The sequence below is a fragment of the Pelophylax lessonae genome (assembly GCF_965119305.1).
Source record: "Pelophylax lessonae genome assembly, chromosome: 4".
In the NCBI taxonomy this organism is placed as follows: Eukaryota; Metazoa; Chordata; class Amphibia; order Anura; family Ranidae; genus Pelophylax; species Pelophylax lessonae.
Window position 1 is genome coordinate 401,591,592 of NC_138771.1, and position 27,973 is coordinate 401,619,564.

Sequence of the window (27,973 nt, forward strand, 5' to 3'; positions counted from 1 at the left end):
CAGTAGAAATCCGGTAAAACACTGATATTAAATTGAGGCTCCACTGGCCTTTAATAGCAATAATGGAGATTATCTGTATGATGCAAGCATGGTCAGGTTTCCACTGCTGTACACACTTATATTATGCTCTGACACACACCAAACACGCTGTGTATATACAGACTGAAGATCACAGATCACATGATCTGACGCAATCTTTCTCCAGGAACTTTTCGGTTGTCACTCTTAGAATATTCCATTTCTAAGATAGGAGTGGACGTAGTTTGGGTGTGATTCTTTTCGTGGCTTCAATCGCAATGTATGTTGCTAAAATACATAGTTTGCTCCAATAACATTGTGCTTGTCGCTACCGGAATGATCTGAGTGACGTCTGATGCGAGTATGCGGATGCGTCCACCCCTCTGTTTGGGGACGAATGGTTGGATCCGGTGGAACGTTATGTTCTGCCCTTTTTGGGGCGCTGTGAAACGTCATCGCAGCTTGTTTGTGCCAAGGCTGCAGAGCGAAAAGCGGTAGCCGGGCCTTGGCTCCCGACACTTGCCTTTACCCGCCACCCTTGTCCCTTTCTCCGTCCGCCTTGTACCAGGGCCATGTCCACTCCGGCCAGGAGGAGGCTCATGAGGGACTTCAAGCGGTGAGTGACCCCCCCATCCTAGTACCCACCTCTATAGGACATCAGGAAACTTTCACGGTGACATCAGTGGGGGCCCAGCACGTACAGACCCATTATGGGTGATTGTCGCCGATTAGTATTCATGTTGGAGTTCACAGCACCATCTGTGCTTCGCCACCATCCACACTACACTATAGTAGCCTACTATAGTCTTATGGGGCTGCTCACATGGGCTTACCGAGGGGGATCCGCATTTCTTTTATATAGCTCATAAGAGTCCCAGCAGTTTGGCTTGTTCAGGCTCATCCAGGCTGTATGTAATGGAGTTCAATCTACAGTATTTAGGCTATAATAAAGGATTTTTTTCATACTTTTTGTAAAATTCATTTCTCCAGTGGGGCACAAATCAACAAGGTTCAGTAAAGCATTTGTGACACTTTTTGGCAGTTCCTTCTAAACCACCTTCATGAAAGTCTTGCTACAGTTTCAAAAAGAGTTTTGGTGCCTACGTCAGAGGCCCATTAGAGTCGGTTCACACTGAGGCGACACGACTCTACTACTTCGGGGGCGACTTGTGCATTACCATGCACCATGACTTCGGAGCGACTTGCATGGACTTCACATAATGGGAGTCTATGCAAGTCGCTCCGAGGTCGCCCCAAAGTAGTACAGGACCCATTTTCTAAGTCGGAGCGACTTGTGTTGCTCCTATTAGAACGGGTCCTGTAGTGGTCAATGGACCGGGAGGGAGCGCGACTTGTCAGGCCAGTTCACACTGAGGCGATCCGACTTCAGGGGGTGACCTGTGAAGTCGCATGCACCGCGACTTCGGCGCGACTTGCAGGGACTTCACATAATGGAAGTCTATGCAAGTCGCTCCCAGGTCGCCCCAAAGTAGTACAGGACCCTTTTTCTAAGTCGGAGCGACTTGTGTTGCTCCTATTAGAACGGGTCCTGTAGTGGTCAATGGACCGGGAGGGAGCGCGACTTGTCAGGCCAGTTCACACTGAGGCGATCCGACTTCAGGGGGTGACCTGTGAAGTCGCATGCACCGCGACTTCGGCGCGACTTGCAGGGACTTCACATAATGGAAGTCTATGCAAGTCGCTCCCAGGTCGCCCCAAAGTATTACAGGACCCTTTTTCTAAGTCGGAGCAACTTGTGTCGCTCCTATTAGAATGGGTCCTGTACTACTCAATGGACCGCAACCGACAGCGACTTGTCAGGCTGACAAGTCGCGCTAGTCTGAATGGGCTCTCACAAGTGGCCTGACAAGTCACGCTAGTGTGGATCGACACTTGGTGTTTGTGGATTGAGCAGTCATCAGATCAGATACAATGTACAGAGCCAATCCAAGCGGCTCTGTACACTGTGGTAACTGCAATGATCAATCACAAATGTAAACATCGTATTATTTACATCTGAAATCCCTCCCCTTGCTCTTACAACCAAGGAAGTTGTAGGAAGTGATTATTTATCAATAAAAATGTGTGAATAAAGAAATCAGCAGCAGATAATCCATGGTGAGGCATTGTAATTGATTTTTTTTTCCCTCCTCCCCTCTCCTGTACAGCTCCTCTCTTTACTGTCTTTATATTAACTCCTTCCCCTGCACATTAAAGTGGACCTTTTGGTACTTATCTAAAGTAATTCTTCCTTCCCACCATTATGGCACATGTGCAGAAAGTTTCTGCTTGGCAGAGCCCTTCAGCACATTTGGCGACACACTATTTATTTTAGGTACTTGTATAGCGTCGTCAATTTATGCAGCACTTTACATATACATTGTACATTCACATCAGCCCCTGCCCTCAAGGAGCTTACAATCAAAGGTCACTAACTCAAATCCACACATGCACAGGGAGAACATGCAAACTCCATGCTGTGGTTGGGGTTTGAACTAATGACCGTGGTGCTGCTAGGTGGAGTGCTAACCACTTAGCCACTGTGCTGCCTGCAAATGAGAAGTTTTAGACTTCTCTAATAGCTGTCTTTGTGCATGTGCACAGGTGGGCAGGAAACCCAGTGCCTGCGCAGCTGTGCCAGAGGGCTTACTCTGGACTCGAAGCCCTTCTGCACATGCACAGGGAGAAAAAACCTAATTCTTGCTTAGGTGTGACAAATTACATTTGTTAAATATAAATGTAAGATGGTTGGGGGTTTAGGCAGGGTAACATGATCTGACCTTTAGGGTGAAGGTCCGCTTTAACTCCCTCATCTCCATACTCTCCCTGTAACCCATTACATTACCACTTTAACTTCCTCCTGCCTCTGTGTATGACCTAAATATTAGTAGTGCAGTGTATCTAGTACGTCATTGCCAAGCTCCACGTTTTAACCATCTCAGAGTTAGCAGGCCTCAGAGTTAGCAGGCCTCAGACCACTGGCAACAAAAGTGAGTACACCCCTAATTTTAAAATGTCCAAATTGGGCCCAAAGTGTCAATATTTTGTGTGGCCACCATTATTTTCCAGCATTGCCTTAACCCTCTTGGACATGGAGTTCACCAGAGCTTCACACAGTTTGCCACTGGAGTCCTCTTCCACTCCTCCATGACGACATCACGTTGATGTTAGAGACTTTACGCTCCTCCAACTTCTGTTTGAGGATGCCCCACAGATGCTCAATAGGGTTTAGGTCTGGAGACATGCTTGGCCAGTCCATCACCTTTACCCTCAGCTTCTTTAGCAAGGCAGTGTTCGTCTTGGAGGTGTGTTTGGGATCGTTATCATGTTGGACAACTGCCCTGCGGCCCAGTCTCTGAAGGGGGGGGATCATGCTCTGCTTCAGTATGTTACAGTACATGTACATGTTGGAATTCATGGTTCCCTCAATGAACTGTAGTTTCCAGAGCCGGCAACACTCATGCAGCCCCAGACCATGGCACTCCCACCACCATGCTTGACTGTAGACACACTTGTCTTTGTACTCCTCACCTGGTTGCCGCCACACGCGCTTGACACCATCTGAACCCAATAAGTTTTATCTTGGTCTCATCAGGCCACAGGACATGGTTCTAGTAATCCATGTCCTTAGTCTGCTTGTCTTCAGCAAACTATTTGCAGGCTTTTTTTTGCATCATCTTTTAGAAGAGGTTTCCTTCTGGGATGACAGCTATGCAGTCCAATTTGATGCAGTGTGCGGCGTATGGTCTGAGCACTGACAGGCTGACCTCCAACTTCTGCAGCAATGTCGCCAGCACTCATACGTCTATTTTCTAAAGACAACCTCTTCTTTGTTCAACCATGGTGAGGCCTGTTCTGAGTGGAACCTGTCCTGTTAAACCGCTGTATGGTCTTCGCCACCGTGCTGCAGCTCAGTTTCAGGGTCTTGTCAATCTTATAGCCTAGGCCATCTATATGTAGAGCAACCATTCTTTTTTTTTTTTTTTTTTCAGATCCTCAGAGTTCTTTGCCTTGAGGTGCCATGTTGAACTTCCAGTGACCAGTATGAGAAAGTGAGAGCGATACCACCAAATTTAACCCACCTGCTCCCCATTCACACCTGAGACCTTGTAATACTAACGAGTCACATGATACCGGGGAGGAAAAATGGCTAATTGGGCCCAATTGGATATTGCCACTTAGGGGTGTACTCACTTTAGTTGCCAGTGGTTTAGACATTAATGGCTGTGTGTGGAGTTATTTTGAGGTGTCAGCAAATTTACTCTGTTATGAAAGCTGTACGCTCACTACTTTACATTGTAGCAAAGTGTAATTTCTTCAGTGTTGTCACATGAAAAGATATAATAAAATATTTACAAAAATGTGAGGGGTGTACTCACATTTGTGAGATAATGTATAATAACATGCAAAATAAATTATATACAAATGAATTCCAAGCAGTGAATCTTCTACTGCACTGGACGGCAGGTGGTGCTGTGGAGCAGAGCGCGGGATCAGTGGCTGCGTGCGTGGGTGAGGAGCGGGTGTGTGACCTACCGACCGCGTGTGAATAACCCCGTGTGAGTAACCCCCCCCCCCAGTAGAGCGGCGGCGGCAATAGATCCTTTCCGAGGTGGCGGCAGGCATCTTTGCAACTGGTGAGTATCCTTGCTACTGGTGAGGATCCTTGCGACTGGTGAGTATCTTAGTGACTGGTTAGTATATTAGCGACTGGTGAGGAGAGGCCCTCCCCTAGCTGCCAGGGGAGGGGCGGCTCCAGGAAGAAGGGGGGCGTTGACTCAGGAAAGGTTAGACAGGTTGTGGTAGTTGGGGACTCAATTATCAAGATGACACAGAGGGCAATCTGTAAAAAAGATCTCGGTAACCGAACAGTATGTTGTTTACCGGGCGCCCGCGTTCGGCACATCGCAGATCTGGCAGACAGATTATTGTGCGGGGCTGGGGATGACCCAGCGGTCATGTTGCATGTGGGCACTAATGACAAAGTAAAAGGAAGGTGGAGGATCCTAAAGAACGATTTCAGGGACTTGGGTAATAGATTGAGGAATAGGACCTCCAAGGTGGTTTTCTCTGAAATACTGCCTGTACCTCGAGCCACACAGGAGAGGCAGAAGGAGATTAGGGAACTTAACAAGTGGCTGAGGAACTGGTGTAGGAAGGAGGGGTTTGGGTTCCTGGAGAACTGGGCTGACTTCTCTGTCGGCTACCGGCTCTTAAGTAAGGATGGGCTGCACCTTAATGGGGACGGTACAGCTCTTTTGGGGAGAAAGATGGCCACCATGTTGGACGGGCTTTTAAACTAGGAGACAGGGGGGAGGGTTCAGAAGTAGAGTCAGGAGGGAGCAAGGGACTGAAGGCAGTTGTAGGGTCAGCAGCGACAGTAGGTCCACAACGTTAATTGGTAGGTCTGTGCGGGAGAACCTCAGACCAAACAGGAATAAACATAACCACCAATCACGTTTAACTTCCGTAAAACTAAGAGGGGTATATGCTAATGCCAGGAGCCTAGCTAATAAATTGGATGAGTTGGAAATGTTAGTACATGAGGAGGACATAGACCTTGTGGGAATAGCGGAGACTTGGTTCGACCCCCCTCACATGACTGGCTGGCAAATATCCAAGGGTATTCTGTGTACCGGAAGGACAGGGTAGGAAAAAGAGGGGGAGGGGTATGTCTCTACATCAAGAACAATGTAAGGGTGATTGAGAGGAGTGACATTACGGAAGGGAGGAGTATGGAGTTAGAATCCGTATGGGTAGAACTCCATAGGGAAGGAGAAAGGGAAAAGTAATTGTGGGGGTTTGCTATAGGCCACCTAAACAAGGGGAGGAGGTAGAGCTGGAATTTTTAGCACTATTGAGTAAAGTGGCAAAGCTGGGATCAGTCATCATATTGGGGGACTTCAATTATCCCGACATTGACTGGGGAGAGGGGACTACACACTCACATAAGGCCCGTCTATTCACGGAAACCTTACAGAATAATTACATGTCACAGTTGGTGGATTCTCCTACTAGAGAAAACGCAATCCTGGATCTATTGATCACTAATGACCGAGACCTAATCTCGGAGGTAGGAGTCCAGGACTACCTGGGCTCTAGCGATCACAGGATGATCACATTTAGCGTAAATAACAATATAGCAAGGCAAGTGGGGAACATAAGAACCCTTAACTTCAGAATGGCAAACTTTCCAAAATTGTACTCATTGATGGAAAGGGTTAACTGGGACCAAACCTTGGGATCACTGACCACAGAGGAAAAATGGGAATGCTTTAGGAACATATTAAGCAAATGCATCTTGCAGTGCATTCTTATAGGAAATTAAATTTAGAAGAGACAAAGCCAAACCTGGCTAGCTAAACCGTAGCATTAAAAAACTTATTAGGGGTAAAAAATTGGCCTTCAGGAAATATAAATCAGAGGGCACAGTATTGGCTTTCGACCAATACAAGGAGGCAAATAAGAAGAGTAAACACGAAATCAAGATGGCTAAAATAAACTTTGAGAGACAAATAGCGGAGGCTAGTAAAAAAAAAAAACCCAAAGAAATTCTTTAAATATATCAACAGCAAAAAAGCTAGGGCAGAGCATATTGCACACATAATTAACGATGATGGGAGGATGGTTACAGAGGACACTGAAAAAGCAACCGTGTTGAATGCTTTTTTCTCTTACGTCCTCCGACAGTCGCCGCCTCTTCATATTCGTCACAATGGGGTAATTGACCTTTCTCCGTAGGAGTAGCTAGGCAACAGAATATGTCAATATTAAAGCTTTTAACATATCCCACCCCCAGGGGGTGGTCCCCTCAGTCAATACCCTCCTGCTTCCTGTTCCATACCTCAGTTTCATTGACTAGCTGTTAGGAGTTAGCTGGCTGTTTCTGTGCTGGGGCATTTTTGTCTCAGCCTTTGTCTTCTTTTTGATTTTATTTGAGTTTTTTTCTCTCTCTCTTTACTTAGCTGTTACTTTTGTCAGCATTAGTTGGTTCTTTTGATGAAGAGAATCATGCGGGCTGGGTCTCGGGCTGGCCCCCCTGATCGCAGGTTGTGGGCCAGTGGCTTCCCAGCCTGCCATCGAGCGTTCAGTCAGGTATTTTTCCTGGCATATGGGAACGACCCATCCCTGTTCGCTGCAGGGATGCTGTGGTGAGGTGGCTACCTCACTGGACGCCATGCGGTTTCGCACCGCAGTTCTACTGCGTCTTGGCTGCGACTCTCCCTGTCACATGTGCAGTGGCTTGATCACTTGTGCAGGTTCCCCACGCCATTCAGAAGGTAAGTGTACTCTGTGTGGGGACCTGTCTGTTTAGTGGGTATCAGTCTGGGACTGTGTAACCCTGCATGTCTGTTCACACTGTGGGACTCCCTGTCTGGATGCTGCTGTGGGCTGCAAGGAGGGGGGCTGTGATACACTGTTCTGTGTTACTAACTGTGTGATTTCTCTGTGTGACATGCTATATGTTGTAGGGCATGCTGTGGTACATGTTTTGTGCAACATGTGGCGGCCGCTGCTGCGGTCCGCCATTTTAATGTTAACTACAGGCTTATGAGGGCTTCTCCTATATGCTGGGAGCGGCGGTTTTGGCGCCAAACGCCGCCATTTTGGCGGCGATCGCTCCGGCCTCATGTAGCGCTGCATTTACCTCCTCCCCCGGCGCCCATTTTCTTGTAGCCTTCCATAGGCTTTATAGGAGCGGCTTCTGGTACATCACTTCCTTTTCCCTGGGCACACCGTTCGATACAGCAGCAGCAGTGATCTCTCCAGGTTTTTATCCTCCTTAGTCCTGTGTCCTTGCCTAAGTTTGTAGTTTTCCCTGTGGGGGTCGACTTGTGCAGGTGTGTGTGAGCGGTGGGCTGCGCTCGCCGCGCTTTTAAAGGGGCAGTTACCCTTTTTTTCTCCTACACACTTCTGGGGGCATGGATTCTCAGGAAAGCAAATTTCCTCCCCCTTTACTGGGTGGTCAAGGGGCTGCTGCTGTTTCCCCTGAGGGGGGCGATTTGGCCGCAGTTGTGGCTAACCTGGCTGCTCAGGTGCAAATGCTTGTGGCTGCTCAATCCACTAAACGGCCCAGAGTTTCAATATCCTCTGATTCAGAGGGCGAAGGTGATGGGGCTGCTATGGCTGGGGTCCCGTTCGTCCCTGGACTTTGCAGGGTCGGAGGGGGATGCAGAGGTTGAGGGGGTTGATAATTCTCCCCCTGGCTCGTCTGAAGAGCTTGCAATCATGGATGAATTGGTTGCTTCTATCAAACAAACGCTGCATTTACAGGATGAACCGTGTCCACCTGCCGTTCTGGCTTCTTATGGGACACAGCGGAGGCGCAAAACATCGCAGGTTTTTCCTTGTACTGAGGATTTTCAGCGCGCTGTTAGTGAACAATGGTTCAATCTAAAGAAACCTTTTGCTGTGCCGAGTAGGTTCAAGCTGCGTTATCCCTTCACACCCGCCACTGATGAACGTTGGTGTGTGCCGCCTCCGGTGGATCACGCGGTGGCGGGTTTGAATAAATCTACTGCGATTCCGGCAGAGGATACCCCGGTGTAACGGGAACCTACGGACAGGAGACTGGAGTCTCTTGCCCGTCATACTTACTCGGTTACCGGTTCCATGCTAAAAGCTATTTTTGCTTCCCTTACGGCAGCTCAGGCTGTCGCGGATTGGACGCAGGTACTCAGGCGCGTCCTGGTGGCTGATTCTGCCCCGCCGACGACTTTGGCAATGGTGGATCAGATCCATCAGGGGGTCATGTATTTGTGTGATGCGGAATTGGATGCAATTCCTTTGGCTACACGTGTGCACAGCGTGGCGGTGTTGACACGCCGTTTGATTTGGCTAAAATGTTGGTCTGTGGACCAATCGTCTCGCAAGACTTTGGCTAATTTGCCCTATTTGGGATCTCGTCTTTTTGGCGACTCACTGGATACGCTGATTAAGGGGATCTCTGGGGGTAAGAGCACGCTCTTGCCCCAATCTCACAAGGCTAAGGGCGCTCAAGGTAAGAAGCACGCTTCGTTTAGGCCCCCTCAGGGGTCCTTTCGTGCCTTTCGGTCGCACTATAAGGGCAAACCCTTCAAGGGTCAAGGCTCCCAAAAGAAACCGTGGGCAGGTAAGCAGAAGTCCGGCCAGTCCGGTTCCGCTGCCCATAACAGCGCGGCCTGAAGGGACGCCCTCACCCAGTTCTGGGGTGGGGGGACGTTTGCTCGGTTTTCTTCAACCCTGGCTGGCCCGCGTTCGGGACAGGTGGGTTCAGGAGATCGTTCGGTCCGGGTACAAGATCGAGTTCCTGTCTCGGCCGGCGAACAGGTTTTTTCCCTCAAACCTTCAACTGTCTCCGGAGCGTTTGCGGGATATGCACCTGGCGGTGCAGGACCTGCGGGCTCAGGGAGTGGTGGTTCCGCTACCTCATCGGGACAGATTTCGGGGGTTTTATTCAAATCTGTTCACTGTGCCCAGAAAGGAGGGCAAGGTACGTCCAATTCTGGACTTGAAAGCTCTGAACCGCTTTGTGCGGGTTCGCAAGTTCCGCATGGAATCCCTGCGCTCGGTGGTGGCTGCTCTAGTTCCAGGAGAATTCATGGCCTCCATCGACTTGAAGGATGCGTACCTACACATCCCCATTTTCGAGGGTCACCAAAGGTACCTTCGTTTTGCCATTGCGGAGGATCATTATCAATTCGTGGCGTTACCCTTCGGTCTCGCTTCGGCTCCGCGGGTTTTCACCAAGGTGCTTGCACCGGTTCTGGCCTTACTGAGAGCCCAGGGTATCTCAATCCTGGGGTATCTGGACGACATTCTGGTTCGGTCTGCGACCAGTCAGGGTCTGGTGAAGGACCTGTCCGTCACGATGCAAACTCTCCTGGAGTTTGGTTGGACTATAAACTTCCCAAAATCAACGCTGTGCCCGTCGGTTCGTCTTCCCTATCTGGGTATGATTCTGGATTCGGTTCAGGCAAGAGTCTTCTTACCGGAAGACAAGCTCAAAACGCTTCAGGATGAAGTCAGATCCCTTCGGGAAATTCCGTGCTCATCCCTTCGGACGGGCATGAGGGGTTTAGGTTTGATGGTCTCGGCTTTCAAGGCGATTCCATTCGCCCAGTTTCACACGAGGGATCTCCAGGCGGAGATCCTGTCCAGGTGGGACGGGCGACCACTATCTCTGGATCTTCAGATATCGTTGAGTCCTCGCAGGAGAAGCACTCTTCTGTGGTGGCTGCAGTCCCCGGCGGTGTCGGGGGGCAAGTCTTTTCGTCCGCTTTCGTGGACGGTGATCACCACGGATGCCAGCCTGTCGGGCTGGGGTGGTGTTCTGGGCGTTCTATCCGCCCAGGGAACTTGGTCGGAGGAGGAATCTTCCCTTCCGATCAACATTCTGGAGTTGCGGGCGATAAATCTTTGCCTTCAACGCTGGACGGACAAGCTTCAGGGCTGTCCGGTTCGGGTTCAGACGGACAATGCCACAGCGGTGGCCTACATCAACCACCAAGGGGGCACCAGGAGTGCTCGAGCGGCTCGGGAAGTGGCCGACATTCTGTCTTGGGCCAAGACGCACGTCCCGGCGATAACGGCAGTTCACATTCCAGGGGTGGACAACTGGCAGGCGGATTATCTGAGCCGCCAGACTCTGGACCAGGGGGAATGGTCGCTCCACCCGGAGGTCTTCCAGATGTTGTGCGCGAAGTGGGGTCTTCTGGATGTGGACCTGTTCGCGTCTCGTCTGAACAACAAGGTGGGAAGGTTCGTGGCAAGGACGCGCGATCCTCGGGCAGACGCGTCAGACGCGTTAGTGGCTCATTGGCATCAGTATCGGCTGGTGTATGCATTCCCACCAATTCAGTTGCTGTCCCGGTTCCTTCGCAGGTTGTCCTCTGAACCAAAAATGGTGATTCTGGTGGCGCCAGACTGGCCTCGCCGGTCTTGGTACGCAGACCTCGTGAATCTGGCAGTCGACGCTCCATGGCGTCTGCCTCTTCGGGAAGATCTTCTGTCTCAAGGACCGATATTCCATCCTGCTTTACAGTCGCTGGCTTTGACGGCCTGGCTGTTGAGACCGAGGTCCTGAAGGATAGGGGTCTCTCTCCGGAGGTCATTCATACTTTGATCAATGCTAGAAAGGCCTCTTCGGGGAAAATATACTACCGTACTTGGAAGGCCTATTTTGCCTGGTGTGAGTCCAGGGGGTATTCCCCTCGCTCATACTAGGTTTCGAGAGTGTTGGCTTTTCTTCAAGCGGGCGTGGACCAGCGTTTGGCGTTGGCCACGATTAAGGGCCAGATTTCTGCTCTGGCCGTTCTTTTTCAACGCCCTGTGGCGTCTAATTCTCTGGTTGGCGTTGGCACCTTTGTTCAAGGGGTGCGACACCTGGTCCCTCCTAGGAGGGAGCCTTTGCCTCCATGGGACTTGAACCTTGTTCTGTCCGTGTTAGAACATGCTCCTTTTGAAAAAATCAGGGAGATCTCGTTGCCTCTGTTGTCCAAGAAGGTCGCTTTTTTGGTGGCGATCACTTCGGCTCGCAGAGTTTCGGAGCTGGCGGCTTTGTCCTGCAGGTCTCCGTATCTGGTACTCCACTTGGATAAGGTGGTTTTGCGACCTAATCCTTCTTTTCTTCCGAAAAGGATTTCGGACTTTCACCTCAATGAGGACATTGTCTTGCCTTCGCTTTGCGCGGAAACCTAAGCATCCAAAGGAGGTGGCCTTACATTCTTTGGATGTTAGGGCGATCAGGGTTTACCTGAATTCGACAAAATCCTTCCGCAAGACGGATTCTCTCTTTGTCCTTCCTGAGGGACCTCGGAAGGGCATGGCGGCGTCGGCTTTTACCATCGCCAAATGGATCAGACAGACCATCGAGCAGGCATATGCTTTGAAGGGGAAAGTTCCTCCTATGCCTGTGAAGGCGCACTCTACTAGATCTCTGAGTACGTCTTGGGCCTGTCATCATCGGGCTTCTGTGGCCCAGGTGTGTAAGGCGGCGACTTGGTCGTCCGTTCACACCTTCTCAAAGTTCTACAAAGTGGATGTTCAGGCATCGGCAGATGCTTCCTTTGGCCGCAAGGTTCTTAGTGCGGCAGTACCTTAAGGTCCCTTGTTTTTGGGCCCTTGGCTGTTTGGGATGTTTTTTATCCCTAGGTTTTTTGTTCTTCCTCGGTTGTTGCTCCTGTTGAGCAAAGTTTTTTTTTTCATGCTGCCCAGCTGGTTTCCTTCCTTTGGTAAGGTTACTTTCTCTGATGTGGAGACTGCGTTGCCTTAGGCGCGGCTGCGTTTCCCACCCCTCATGTTTGCACTGCTTTGGGACGTCCCCATTGTGACGAATATGAAGAGGCGGCGACTGTCGGAGGACGTAAGAGAAAACGGAATTTTTGTAAAATCTTACCTGTAAAATTCCTTTCTCTGAGTCCTCCGACAGTCGCCGCCCCCGCCCCTCTTTTGGGGTTTGTTATGTACCCTACTGCTATTCTACTGAAACTGAGGTATGGAACAGGAAGCAGGAGGGTATTGACTGAGGGGACCACCCCCTGGGGGTGGGATATGTTAAAAGCTTTAATATTGACATATTCTGTTGCCTAGCTACTCCTACGGAGTAAGGTCAATTACCCCATTGTGACGAATATCAAGAGGCGGCGACTGTCGGAGGACTCAGAGAAGGAATTTTACAGGTAAGATTTTACAAAAATTCAGTTTTTCTCATCAGTCTTTACACTGGAAACGGAGGGGTACACTGACCATGACTGTATGGTTAGTAGTAATACACAGGACTTGCCACTATGGTTAGCAGAGGGTGAAATCAGGGAAAGGCTGGATAAACGTAACACAAACAAATCACCAGGCCCGGATGGCATACATCCTAGAGTACTCAAGGAACTCAGTAAGGTTATATCTAGACCACTGTTCCTGATCTTTGCTGACAGTATTAGGACAGGAGATGTACCAGGGGAGTGGAGGAAAGCAAACGTGATTCCGATATTCAAAAAGGGTCAGAGGCATATACTGGGAAATTATAGGCCTGTCAGTCTGACATCAGTAGTATGTAAACTTCTGGAGGGGATAAGGGACTATATCGTAGAGTTTGCTAAAGACAACAGCATCATCAGCAGTAACCAGCATGGGTTTACAAATGGGCGTTCTTGTCAAACCAATCTCTTAACATTCTACGAGGAGGTGAGCTGTGAGCTAGATAGGGGCAGACCAGTGGATGTGGTGTACTTAGATTTCGCTAAGGCGTTTGATACAGTTCCTCATAAGCGCTTAATTTATAAAATAAGGTCTGCAGGTATCGACAGCAGGGTTTGCTCTTGGATACGGAACTGGCTAAAAGGGTGTGTCCAAAGGGTGGTAATAAACAGCGCATACTCAGACTGGTCTGAGGTAGTAAGCGGGGTCCCCCAAGGCTCAGTCCTGGGACCAACCTTATTCAATTTATTCATAAACCGCATTGAGGACGGGATCAGTAGTTCGATATCAGTTTTTGCAGATGACACAAAATTGGGCAGGGCAATAACTGCACAGCATGAAGCAGATATCCTACAGGATGACCTGGACAAAATAACGGAGTGGGCAACGACTTGGCAAATGAGGTTTAACGTGGAGAAGTGTAAGGTTTTGCACTTGGGGACTAGAAACATAAAAGCACAATACACATTAGGAGGGGAACCCTTGGGGGAATCAAAAATGGAGAAAGATCTGGGAGTCTTGGTTGATGATAGATTAGGCAATAGCATGCAATGTCAAGCGGCAGCTGCCAAGGCCAGCAGAATATTGGCATGCATAAAGAAAGGGATGTATTCCAGAGATAAGTCTATAAACCTTCCACTTTATAAAACTCTGGTCCGACTGCATCTGGAGTATTCTGTCCAGTTCTGGTCGCCAGTCCTCAGGAGGGATGTGTTGGAGCTTGAGAGAGTCCAGAGAAGGGCAACTAAACTAATTAGGGGATTGGAGGACCTTAATTATGAAGAGCGTCTGCAATCGCTTGATTTATTCTCCCTGGAGAAGAGATGCCCGAGGGGGGACATGATAGCAATTTTTAATTATCTCAATGGGAATCTCAGCTTAGAAAAAAAGCTGTTCAGTCGAAGGGATTGCATGAGGACTCGGGGGCATTCAATGCGATTTAGAGGAGAAGCGTTTTAACCTCAGGCAACGTGGGGGGTTCTTTACGGTTAGGGCTACAAGATTGTGGAATTCTCTACCACAAGAGGTGGTTTCTGCGGGTAGTATGGTGGCTTTCAAAAGACTATTAGACGTACATCTCAAGGATCAGAACATTCAGGGGTATGTGAGATGATTGCAGCCACACACACCTACACAGGTTGAACTGGATGGACTGTTGTCTTTATTCAACCTCACCTACTATGTATGTAACTAAGTAACTATGTAACTGCAATCCAAAAGTCCCCCTCAAAAAAATCTTCAAAAACCAGAGATCTAAAACAATTCACTCCTGGATCCAGGCATAAAAAAACTTGTTCGTGTAGGCACTTGTCACTACCACAGACAATGTGGATCCTTACCAAATGTTAGGATCTCAAGATCAGGAGAAGTCTGACAGCGCTTATGGATGGCCTCTCATTTACACTTGTGTGTGGGGGTGATAAAATTGCGTAGATTTCCTGTATATTTCTACCGCCCCAACCCCTCCCCCTTATGCTGCAAAGGTTGACTGCTCTCACCACTTGTTAAATGTTCTCTCTGAAGAGCAACCAAACGCAATTCGCTCTTAACAGAGCTACGCTAGCATAAACTAGAGGTCATCTGGGGGCAGGGCTCAGCAAACCCCAGGCGCTAGGTCGCATTGGCGACTAGAAGTAGCGTCCTGGGCCACACTGCGTCCCCCTGCCCGCAGGTGCACAGACTAAGATGCCACGCCAGCCGGTTATTGAGGCTGCGGCTTTGCGTCCTGCTGTAGGGAGATGCTTCCATTGGGGAACTGGCGCCCTCTTGTGGTGGCCCGGGCTGCAACAAGCAGTCACTGGCAGGGCTGAGGGTTTCCCCTGCCTGTTCTCAATGCTCGGAGAATAGGTTAAGGGCTTGATCTGGCGCCCTGCCCTTACCAATGAATGGGCAGGGAGTGTGGGGCAGCCAGTCGGAACAGCCTCAGTTCCATTTACAACCCCACAAGATAGGAAACCGTTTTTTTTATTTATTTTTTTTTCCATTAAAATTCATTTTTTATTTTTTAATCTCTCCCTGTCATGCCACACAGCCGAAGGCCCCTTTCACACGGTCTGTCTGATCGGGCTTGCCTGTCAGTTTTTCAGGTGGACCTGATCGGACCTTCCAGTCTCCTTTATGGAGTGGTGGATGTCTGCTGACAACTGCCGCCATCCGATCCTGTTGGCCAAAAAGAGTTCTACTTTACGTCTGACAGATCGAATCCGATGGCAACGGATTGAAATGGACAGGCGGTCCATTTCTATCTGACTGCCCCATAGAGCAGAGCGGGACTGTGTCCATGTTTGCTCTGCATAGCGGAGTGGATAAGACCTGTCATCCACCTGCTCAGCGGGGAATAGTAGAGAAATCCCCGCTAAGCAAGCCGATTCCAATAGCGGAGGTGCACGTGTGAAAGGGGCCTAAGGGGGCATGAGTTACTAGATCTCCAATCGCATCCAACTTGCTGCACTGTCCTTCCCTAGTGAGCCACTGCACATCACACCATCAAGCCAAGTACACACGGGTTCAATGCCGGACAACATTAGCCGGTTCATTAAAAACTGGCCGCTATTCAGCCTGTGTGTATGGCAACCAGCTGGCTCCTAAATTTCAAGCAAATTTGCCAAGCCCTGTCTTGGGGTGTCTACTTTCCAAAAATGATTCATAAAATGTTTTGTTTTTTCATTTATATTGTCAAAAAAAAAAAAAATTGCAATGGTTTAACCAGTTCCTGCCCAGACTATAGTAAAATGACGGCTGGGCGAGCCTTTCTTCAATCCGGGAGGACATCTTATGACATCCTCCTGGATTGCGGCTCGTATGGGGCCACACTGCGGCATGATCTGTCCAGCCGATGACTGATTAGTGTACCGGTGTAACGTGAGAATTACCTACCCCGTGAGAAAAACCTACCCTCGTCACTTCCGGCCAGGAACAGCTGAGCAGCGCAGCAGTGCTTATGCTCAGAGCGCCGGCAACCTAATGTAAAAGCTGAGGAGCTGAGTAGTGCGCATGCGCACTAGTAGGATATTATGACTGATCCGTGGAAAAAAACTACCCACGCCGCGCTTACATTAAAACATGTCGGCTGCAATATAAGTCATCTCCGCTCCTTTCCCTGTGACTTCCCTCATCTCGGCTAGTAAATATAAAAGCGGCTGGCGGCTCTGTGATTTATGTTCTCATACACCCGCCGCCACTTTTATATTTACTAGCCGAGATGAGGGAAGTGACAGGGACAGGAGTGGAGATGACTCGTATTGCAGCACAGCTGTTTTAATGTACACGCCGCGTTACAAACAGTGCCGTGCAACCGGAAGTGACGAGGGGTAGGTTTTTCTCACGGGTAGGTAATTCTCACGGAACACCGGCTTGCTGCCGGTACCATGTGATTACTGTGACAAATGACAGCAGATCACATGACAATTGTAAACAATAGATGGCTTCTCTTCATGCCATCCATTGTGTTCAATTGTGTTGCTAGCTGTGATTGGTCACAGTAATCACATGGTACAGACAGGGCCAATCACGGCCCATCTGTACCATGTGAGTAGCTCTGGCCATTCATTCATAACAAAACAAACTAAATTAATCGATTTCAATCAGAAAAATGCTTGCTTTATTACAGTGAAATTCATTGCTATATAACATAATGTATTAAAAAAAAAAAAAAAAATCTTGATCACTTCCCCAGAATAGTACAATGTTACTATGGTAACATTATATTGCTCTGGTCACAGTGTGTTAAAAGAAACAAATCTAATAAAAAAAAAAATATATAATTTTCTCTTTCGTCCTCTGACAGTCGCCGCCCACTCATCCAGTCTTCACCAATGGGTATTGACCTCTTATCCATAGGAGCAAGCTAGGCATAAGACTTGTTAAAAACAAAACAATTTACATAGACACACCTATGGGGGCTGTCCCACTGGTCCAATACCCCCCATCTATCAGCCATCCCAACTCAGTTTGTCTTCTGCCTAATTAGGAGTAAGATAGGCTTCCCTGTGCTGGGGCTACGGTCTCAGCCTTTCTTCTGTTTTATGATTTTATTTTCTGCAAATGTTTTTTCTTTGCACTATTAGCTGTTTATTTGTCAGCGTTTAGTTAGTCGGCTCTTCGGAAGACGACGGCGTTTGCGGAGCTGGGAGTCGCACTGGTCGTCCTGGTGCTCCTGGACAGAGGGCCTTATGGAATCCCAGCCCGCCATCGAGCGTTTAGCAGGCTATGGGTACGCCCTGGCCTCGCAAACGACCTATCCTTCCTGTCCTCAGGGATGAAAGCCCGCGAGGTGGCCACCTCGCTCGGACGTCTCAACCGCGGTTCCGTACGTTGCTAGCATCCTGCGTTTTTGGCCGACGGCACCCCCACCGTCTGGGGTGGGAGGCTTCCCGTCGATGAGAGGCGCCCACGCCATCGGGTACGGTAAGTACATTCTGTGTGGGGCCTCTGTCTGGGGATGGCAGTCTGCTGTGTCTGTGGTATCCCCTCAGGTCTGTGCGATTGGGGCTCACCTCACTCCCGATCCCTGCGGGGGCTCTACCGCATCTAGGAGGCTGTGTGGGGGGTTGTGGGGGTCTCTTCCCTGTGTGACACTGTTTGTGGGGTGTTTTGGGTGCGGACATGTGCGGCGGCCGCTGCGGGGTTAAAAAACGCGGGTCTGCCATTTTAGGTGTGGGCAGCTGCTTGGCTTCACTATGGGCTCTTCTGCAGCTATGTATGTAGTGTGTTTTGGTGCCTTCGGGCGCCATCTTGTGTGTGGCAATGTGTTCTGCTGTGCACATGGGCAGCCATTTTCCCTTTAGCCTGAGTCCTGTTCAGCCTAATGCGGTGACATCACTTCCTTTTTTATGCAGAGGAGATCGTCAGGCAAGTGTGGTAACACTTGTGGGGGTCTGTCTTTGCTGTTTTGTGGGAAATATCTCTGGCTATCACCTTTATTCCTGCCTGCGGGGTCTCAGTATAGTCCTTCATAGCGGTGTACTGCGGTGGGATCGCCGTGCGATTTTAAAGGGCCAGCACCATAAAACTTTTTTCTTTATGGAGTCCCAGGACAGCAAATTTCTCCCAGCTTTGGTGGATGATTCAGGCTCCTGAATCTTCTGCACTGACTGCTGCACTTGCGACTTTAGCATCCAAAGTGGATCTTTTGATGGCTGAACGGGATTCTAGGAAAAGGCCTACGTTTTCTCATTCTTCTGAGTCTGATATGGTTGCCGTAGATAGTGTGCCCCTTGAAGGGTCTCATTCCTCCCGGTCTGAAGGGGAGGCGGAGGACGAGGAGGGGGATGAATCCCCCCCCCCCCCTGGAACGGCCGAGGAACGCGCTGCTATGTCTGCTGTAAAAGATACACTACATCTGGAGGATGAGCCCAATCCTCTGGGCAAGCGGTCCTCTTTTGGTACCTGCAGATCCCGACAGGCGCCGCAGGTGTTTCCTTGCCCTGCTGAGTTTCACGAGACAGTGAATGAACAATGGCGAAATTTTGTGGTGCCAGAACGGTTTCACCTCCGTTGCCCTTTTGCGTCTCCTACGGATTTGCGCTGGTCTGTGGCTCCTAAAGTGGATGACACTGTGTTCAGATTGAACAAGGCCACTCTGGTACCCACCGAGTATTCTCTGGTGTTTCGGGACCCTACGGAAAGGAGGCTGGCACCCTCGTGACTGACTCTGCCCCTTCTGCTACTCTGGAGATGGTGGACCAGATTCATCAGGCGGTTATGTATTTGTGTGACGTGGCCCTGGATGAGGCCCCATTGGCAGCGCGCTCGTCTGGTGTCGCGGTACTTAACCGTCGCCTGATTTGGCTGAAGAGCTGGTCGGCTGATCAGACTTCCAGAAAAACGGTGTCTGACATCCCTTATGCAGGGATTCGTCTTTTTGGGGAATCCCTGGACGAATTGGTTAAAGGAGTCACTGGGGGCAAGAGCACTCTGCTACCCCAGAATCCTAAGGGTAGATTCTTCCGCGGCAAGCGGGGCCCTTCCTTTAAACCGAACCAGGGGTCCTTTTGTGCCTTCAAAACGCAAGAAAAGGGAAAACCCTTCAAGGGCCACGGTGGCCACAGGAAGCTCTGGGCGGGCAAGCAAAAGACCGCCCAGGCTGGAGCTGCGGCCCAGTCCGCCACTGCCTGAAGGGGCGCCGTCACCCATTCCAGGGGTGGGGGGACGTCTGCGCGGTTTTCTAGAACCTTGGCTGCTCTGGATTCCGGACAGGTGGGTTCAGGAAATCATTCGATCAGGATACAAGATCGAATTCCTTTCGCGACCAGCGGACAGATTCTTTCCCTCAAAGCTTCATTTGACCCCAGATCGGTTGCAAGATCTTCATCGGGCGGTTCAGGATCTTCTCGCCCAGGGGGTGATCGTCCCGGTGCCACATCGGGACATATTTCGGGGGTTCTACTCAAATCTGTTCACTGTGCCCAGAAAGGAGGGCAAGGTGTGTCCAATTCTGGACTAGAAAGCTCTGAACTGCTTTGTGCGTGTTCAAAAATTCCGCATGGAATCCCTTCGTTCGGTGGTGGCCTCCTTGAGCCCAGGAGATTTCCTGGCCTCTATCGACTTCAAGGATGCGTGTTTGCACGTCCCCATATTCGAGTGTCATCGGAGGTACCTCCGATTTGCAGTCGCGGAGGAACACTATCAGTTTGTGGCTTTACCATTCGGTCTCGCTTCTGCTCCAAGGGTGTTTACCAAAGTGTTGGCTCCTGTTTTGACCCTGTTACGGGCACAGGGCATTGCAATCCTGGGATATCTGGACGATCTCCTGTTAAGGTCGAGTGCCAGTCAGAGCCTGCTGCGCGATCTGTCCACTACGGTTCAGATGCTCCAGGAGTTCGGGTGGACCATCAACGATCAGAAGTCGAATTTGACTCCTTCGGTTCGGCTCCCCTGTTTGAAGATGGTCCTGGACTCCGCCCAAGCGAAGGTTTTTCTGCCGGAGGACAAGCTCCGGACCCTGCAGGACGAGGTCAGGTCCCTCAGGGACAACGAGTCCTCGTCGCTCAGGACCTGTATGCGGTCCCTGGGATTGATGGTGTCAGCCTTCGAGGCGATACCGTTTGCGCAGTTTCACACGCGGTCTCTCCAAGCGGAGATACTGGCCAGATAGGACAGGCTCCCTCAGTCCTTGGACTTGAGGGTGTCTTTGAGTCGCCAAACCAGAGTGGATCTTCTGTGGTGGCTCCAGTCTCCGGCCGTAGCGGAGGGGAAGTCCTTCTGGCCATTGCTGTGTACGGTGATTACCACGGATGCCAGCCTGTCGGGCTGGGGTGGCGTTCTGGGCACCTTGTCTGCCCAGGGCATTTGGTCAGTGGAGGAATCCTCCCTGCCGATAAACATCTTGGAATTAAGAGCGATCAGGCTGTGCCTGTTCCATTGGTCGGATCGTCTTCGGGGCCGCCCTGTTCGGGTGCAGACGGACAATGCCACTGCGGTGGCTTACATCAATCACCAAGGGGGCACCAGGAGTGCCCGGGCGGCCCAGGAAGTGACCAGCATTTTGTCTTGGGCCGAGACACATGTCCCGGCGATTTCAGCAGTTCACATTCCAGGTGTGGAGAACTGGCAGCCTGATTGACCCTGGACCAGTGGGAATGGTCCTTGCACCCGGAGGTGTTTCAAATGCTGTGTGCGAAATGGGGATCCCCAGATGTGGATCTGTTCGCGTCCCGGCTAACCAACCAGGTGGGAAGGTTCATGGCAAGAACGTTCGATTCCCCTTGCGGACACGCTGGTGGTGCCTTGGCACCAGTATCGTCTGATATATGCCTTTCCCTCCGATTCAGTTGTTGTCCAGGTTCCTTCGCAGGTTGATCTCTTAACCGATGTTGGTGATTCTGGTGGCTCCGGACTGGCACGCGGACATCATTCAACTGGCCGTCGAGCCTCCATGGCGGCTACCGGTACACGACGATCTACTGTCTCAGGGACCGATATTCCATCCTGCTTTACTGTCGCTGGCTTTAACGGCATGGCTGTTGAAAGCCAGGTCCTGAGAGACAGGGGTCTCTCATTGGAGGTCATCTCCAATGCTCAAGGCTAGGAAGGCCTCATCCGGTAAGATCTATTACCGTACCTGGAAGGCTTATTTTGCCTGGTGTGAATCCAGGGGCGTCTCTCCTCGCTCCTTCTCAGTGGCGAGGGTGTTGGCCTTCCTGCAAACTGGTGTGTACCAGCGCCTGGCGCTGACCACGATTATGGGCCAGATATCTGCACTGGCTGTCCTTTTTCCAACATCCCTTGGCGTCAAAATCTTTGATTCACACCTTTGTTCAAGGTGTGCGTCATCTAGTCCCTCCTCGGAGGGCGCCCTTACCTCCTTGGGACTTGAACATGGTTCTGTCTGTTTTGCAGCGTCCTCCCTTTGAAAACATCAGGGAGATTTCTTTGCCTCTGCTGTCGCAAAAGGTTGCCTTTCTAGTGACGATCACCTCTGCGCGCAGAGTGTCGGAATTGGTGGCCTTGTCCTGCCGCTCCCCTTACCTGGTGGTACATAGGGACAAGGTGGTCTTGCGACCTAACCAGTCCTTCCTTCCTAAGGTGGTTTCTGATTTTCACCTTAATGAGGATATTGTTTTGCCTTCGCTCTGTGCGAACCCAAAGCATCCTAAGGAGTTTGCTTTACATTCCTTGGAGGTCGTCCGGGCAATCAGGGTCTACCTGTCGTCCACTGAATCCTTTAGGAAGTCGGATTCTCTTTTTGTCCTTCCTGAGGGACCTTGGAAGGGTATGGCTGCGTCTGCGGCAACCATTTCAAAATGGATCAGACAGACGATTGTACAGGCCTATTCGATTAGGGACCGGGCTCCGCCCTTCTCTGTCAAGGCGCACTCTATCAGAGCGGTGAGTGCGTCCTGGGCCTTCCGGCATCAGGCTTCGGTGGTCCAGGTGTGCAAGGCTGCGACTTGGTCGTCAGTGCACACCTTTTACAAATTTTACAAACTTGATGTTCTGGCATCAGCTGATGCCTCCTTTGGCCGCAAAGTTCTCTGTGCGGCAGTGCCTTAAGTGGACCCTGGTTTGCGGGTCCCTGGCTGTTGGCGTTGCTTTTCCCCTTGTTTATTTGCTTTCCTGGGTTGTTGCTCCAGTTGAGCCTTTTTTGTTGCCCAGAGGATTTACCTTTCTGTTCGAGTAAGGTTCCTTTCTCTGACTTGGGTGCTGCGTTGCCTTTGTGACGGTTACGTTTCCCACCCCTCATGTCTACACTGCTTTGGGACATCCCATTGGTGAAGACTGAATGAGTGGGCGGCAACTGTCAGAGGACGTAAGAGAACTTTTTTGTAAAATCTTACCGTTACCGTAAAATTCCTTTCTCTGAGTCCTCTGACAGTCGCCGCCCCCGCCCTTCTATTGGGGTTCTTTGGACTTTAACTGCTTGCTACCAAACTGAGTTGGGATGGCTGATAGCAGGGGGGTATTGGACCAGTGGGACAGCCCCCATAGGTGTGTCTATGTAAATTGCTTTGTTTTTAACAAGTCTTATGCCTAGCTTGCTCCTATGGATAAGAGGTCAATACCCATTGGTGAAGACTGAGTAGGCGGCGACTGTCAAAGGACTCAGAGAAAGGAATTTTACGGTAAGATTTGACAAAAATTCTGTTTTTTCCGTACTGTCACCACTCGGTCCTCTGATGCCATATGATAACGATGTGCTGCACTGGTGACAGTATGTGTAAAAAATTAACTTTTTTTTTTTTTTTTTTTAAGCAGTTGTAAAGTCCTTTCTTTTCTTTGTTTTTAAAAAAAAAAAAAAAAACATGTTCTGCTTACCACCTCTGTGCAGTGGGGGTGCATCCATTAATCCATTCACATCCATTAATGCACAGGGCAGCCCGGATCCTCCTCTTCTCCGGTACTTCTTCACTGCTCCTGGCCCATCCCTCTTGTCGAGTGCCCCCACAGCAAGCAGCTTGCTATGGGGGCAATTGAGCTGAGCTGCAGCTCCATGTGTCCTTTCAGACACAGAGCTGCCCTTTGGCCCCACCCTCTCTCTCGCCAATGGCGCCGCTGCTATGTCTCAGCCAGTAGGAGGGAGAGTCCCTGACGGCTGAGAGACTCATGGACATCGCTGGATAGAGATGAGGCTCAGGTATTGGGGGGTGCTGGGGCAGGTGCTACATACAGGAGGCTTTTTATCTTGATGCATAGAAGGCATTAGGATAAAAAAACCTTCTACCTTTTTATAATTCCTTTTAATTTCTGCATTTTCCAAAAAATGTTGCCAAAAAATTACAACTTCAAAAAACTCGCCATGCCTCTTATTAAATACCTTGGACTGTCTACTTTCCAAAAAGGGGTAATTTGGGGGATATCTGTACTATCCTGACATTTTTGGGCCTTAAAGAGGAAGTAAACCCTCCTCTGACACTTTTACCTTATTATAGGCTTACCTATAGGTACTGTAAATATCTCTTAAACATGTACCGTTTAGGAGATATTTATCTTACATGCAGCCAGTGACGTCACTGGCGCATGCGCTCTGAAGGAACGGCCGCTGGTGCCGTTTCTTCAGAGCCCCGTGCCGTGACTGTCGGCTCCCGCGCTTGCGCGGGAGTGACGTCACCGTGGCTCCGGACAATCAGATGGCCGGATGCCGCGATCCTGGAAGAAGGGCGACTGGACATGTCGCCCGTCATACAGGTAAGCGGGCGGCACGGCGGGGGCTCGTTCTAAGGTAAGTATTTCATAATGAGCTAGTATGCGATGCATACTAGCTCATTATGTGTTTCTCTTACAGGTTGCAAAAAAAAAAAAAAAAAGTTGTATGGGTTTACAACCTCTTTAAGAAATGAGATGTGCCATCGGGTTTGATCATATTTCTGATATATGCCATAGTTTGTGTAACTTTCCTAAAGACAATCATATGCACTGATTTGGGTTCTTTTCACCAAAGAAATGTAGCAGAATATATTTTGGCCTAAATTTATGTAGAACAATTATTTATTTGCAAAACTTTTAACAGAAACCCTTTTTTTTTCAAAATATTCTGTCTTTTTTTTCGTTTAGTTTAGCAAAAAATAAAAAACCCAGTGGTAGATAAATACCACCAAAAGAAAGCTCTAGTTGGGTAAAAGAAATGATAAAAATTTAGTTTGGGTAAAGTGTTGCATGACCATGCAATTTTCATTCAAAGCGTGACAGCGCTGGAAATTTCCATGGGCAGGAAGGGGGGTAAAAGTGATTGATTGGTATTGAAGTGGTTAAGTACCCCCAAAATAAACCTCTGCCAGTAATTATCAGTCAAACTATCACAGCAATGAAAAGTGGCAGGGTAATGAAGGGGTATTGGATCAGCTCTCAGTTGGTTAAAGTTGCCTGTTGATCTACCAGAAATGCACTTGGCTCTTGAAGTGAACCTTTACTTAGATCATACACACTAGAGCAGTGCCCGCCTGGTTCCCGGTATGGTGAGTAACTCTTTCTCTAGAGTGGCGGCCATTACGGAGGAGCCTCTGGGCTGTGGGGGCCCCTCCTTTTCCCCTGGTGCTGGGTCTTTCCCTGGACGCCGCACATGGAGCAAGTGCTATTCTGGTGCAGCTGGTGCCTTTCTTACATAGTTGCATAGTTAGTCAGGTTGAAAAAAGACGCAAGTCCATCTGGTTCAACCAACAAAAAGAAGAAAAAAAAAAAAAACAGTTTTGCATGCTAATATTAAACTTATGATCAAACGGAACACCCAGATCCTTCTACGCAATGGATCCCCCCAGTCCTACTCCACCTAGTATGTATGATGCATGCATATTCTTAGCCCTAAAGCCTTAAACCTCATTTGCCACATAGTTGCCCAATGAAACAGTGCATTGAGATCAGTTTCTAAGTTGGAGACATCCTGTAAGGAAGTTATTCCACTGCAAAGCTTGGTGTCATCTGCAAAGACTGAAATGGTACTTTTAATCCCAGACCCTATATCATTTATAAAGATATTAAAAAGTAAGGGTCCCAACACTGAACCTTTGGGTACACCACAGATAACCTTAGACCAGTGATGGCAAACCTTGGCACCCCAGATGTTTGGCAACCACATTTCCCATGATGCTATACTACACTGCAGAGTGCATGAGCATCATGGGAAATGTAGTTCCAAAACATCTGGGGTGCCAAGGTTCGCCATCACTGCCTTACCATTCAGAGTAAGAATCCTTAACCACTACTCTCTGAATTCTATCTTTTAGCCAATTTTCTATCCAATTACAAACCAATCTTTCCAAGCCAGTAGACTTTACCTTACACATTAGCTGTGTGTGGGGAACTGTGCCAATCTCTTGGAGTCTTAGTGGGGTGGGTCTGGTGTGGTCTCTTCCTCTCTCTGCTGCATCATTGTGGGGTGCTCTGCTGCTGGCGATGTGATGGTGCTACCAACACGGTGAGGGTGTCCCTTGACAGTGTTAGACACATATTGTGGGGCCCCCCCTCTTTACCAATGGAGTATTTGGAGCACGTTTCCCCACCTGACCCTCTTTCAGAGGCTGTGTGACCCTCGGGGTCCCAACCATCCATTATTGCTCCAGGGCGGTCCAGGAGTCCTTTGTGTCCCCGGTGGAGGTGGCTTTTAGGTGGCAGGGTAGCAGAAAGCGCCCCCGCCTTCCCCTGCCTCATTTGTCTCCTCAGATCCTGAATCTGATTTGGCCTTGGACGTGACCCACCCTGCGGGGTCTGCGGCCATGCGGCCTGACTTCTCTGACAGTGAGAATTGGACACTAGTGGACGCATTCATTTTATCTGTGCGTGAAACTTTAAAGATGGAGAATGCAGCTGAAGCTGCGGCAAAGGTGGCTGTCCCCTTTGGCACTCACAAGCTGTCTAGAGCAAAAAATTGTTTCTATTTTAACAGATTTGGCACAAAAGAGTGGGAGCGTTCTAGATGTCCCTTTGTGGTTCCTAAACACTTTGCAAAGAGGTACCTCTTTGAGGAGTCCCTCCTTTAAAAAGTGGACTGTTCCACTAGTAGTGGAACCCCCCCCCCCCCCGGTTTCCAGGTTGAATAAGGTGACCATGATCCCGGTTGAGGAATTGCCGGCCTTTAAGGATAAGTTCACTGTTGCTGGTTCAGCGCTTAGGCCAGTCTTCACCATTGCCACCTGGTGTTGCAACTATGATCGAGTGGGCTAAACTTTTGCGCCTTGACCTGGAGGATTGGAGGATAAGCAGCTTCCCCCTGCCTTTGCTGAACTGGCGGACCAGTTGGTCCAGGGGTTGCAGTTTATCTGTAATGTCTCTTTGGATGTGGCTCCCCTAGTTTCTAGGCAGTTTGTTTCGGCAGTGGTATTTAACCACTTAAGCCCCGGAGGATTTTCCTGCTTAACGACCAGGGGGTATTTTGCGATTCGGCACTGCGTGACTTTAACTGACAATTGCGCGGTCGTGCGATGCTGTACCTAAACAAATTTGACGTCCTTTTTTTTCTTACAAACAGAGCTTTCTTTTGGTGGTATTTGATCACCCGTGCGATTTTTTTTTTTTTTTTTTTTTTTTTTTTTTTTTTTTTACTTTTTGTGCTATAAACAAAAAAAGAGCGTACATTTTGCAAAAACAACAATATTTTTCACATTTTTTTTTTATATGAAATTCCCCCCCTAAAAAAATGTAAAAATCAAAATTTTTTAACATTTTCGGCCAATTTTGTTTTATGCTACCTATGTTTGGTAAAAAAAATCGCAAAAAGCGTATTTTGATTGGTTTGCGCAAAAGTTATCGCGTTTACTAACAAAGGGAAAGATTTTTGTCATTTTTTGTTGTTTTTTTTTAACGTGTAATGGCGGCGATCTGCGATTTTTTTTTTTTTTTGCGGTACTGCGACATTGGGGCGGACAGATCGGACCCTTGACTGACATTTTTGACACTTTTGGGGTTACCAGTGACATTTCTACAGTAATCAGTGCTATACATATGCACTGTTACTGTAAAAATACACTGGTAGTGAAGGGGTTAACTTTATTTGGGAGGGAGGGGCTGTGTGTGTCCCTAGGGGCGTGCTTTCTACTGTGATTGGCTGTGGCTTGAGCTGTAAGGACACTGATCAACGGATCTACATAGTAGATCCGTGTGATCAGTGTCTTTACACCGAGGAGAATGACAGGTGGCTTGTTTACACAAGCTGCCTGACATTCTCCCTCTCCCCCGCCGATTTCCGAGTGACCGGCGGACATCGGGTCCGCTGGTCACACGCGCGGAGGGGGGTCCGTGACCGCGCGGGAGCGGGAGCGCGCCCGCTCCCCAGAGCCTCACAGGCGAGCGACATAGACCTACGTCACTCTGCCTGTGAGGGGCTGACTGCCGCAGTAAATATACTGTGAGCAGTCGGCAAGCGGTTAAGCGTGTATCGTAGCTTAAGTGTTGGTCTGTGGACCAGACCTCTAAAAAAGTTTTGACTGATTGATTTACCTTTTCAGGGAGATCGCCCGTGGACCTCCTTGGTGCAGGACAAATGGGTCCACGAAGTTGTAGCCGGACCGTATAAGATCGAGTTTTGTTCTTACCCTCCGGAAAGGTTCTTTCCTTCCAGTGTGCGCAAGTCCGCAGCTCTCTTTGGGGCGGTACAAGACCTGCTTGTTCAGGGTGTGATTGTCCCAGTTCCGGCCATGGAACGGTTTCAGGGTTTTTATTCAAACCTGTTCACGGTCCCAAAAAAAGTGGGCAAGTTACGTCCAATTCTGGACCTCAAGGCCCTGAACTGCTTTGTGTGGGTACAAAAGTTCAGAATGGCGTCCATTTGCACGGTGAGGGCATCCCTACATCAGGGGGATTTTCTAGCCTCTATCAACATCAAGGATGCTTACTTGCACATTCCGGTCTGTAC

At 49.4% G+C, this 27,973-nt stretch overlaps 1 protein-coding gene across 2 annotated transcripts in view; it reads left to right on the forward strand.

Annotated features, from left to right (window-relative positions):
- The first annotated feature begins 426 nt into the window (after positions 1–426).
- The window catches only part of UBE2B (ubiquitin conjugating enzyme E2 B), a 267,642-nt gene continuing 240,095 nt past the window's right edge, over positions 427–27,973 (forward strand). The window contains exon 1 of one of the 2 annotated variants that reach the window (XM_082252702.1): positions 427–634. In XM_082252702.1, coding sequence (XP_082108828.1) covers positions 591–634 — 44 coding nt within the window. In that variant the 5' untranslated portion in view covers positions 427–590. The remainder of the gene's footprint in view (positions 635–27,973) is intronic. The other variant, XM_082252701.1, reaches the window with a different exon arrangement.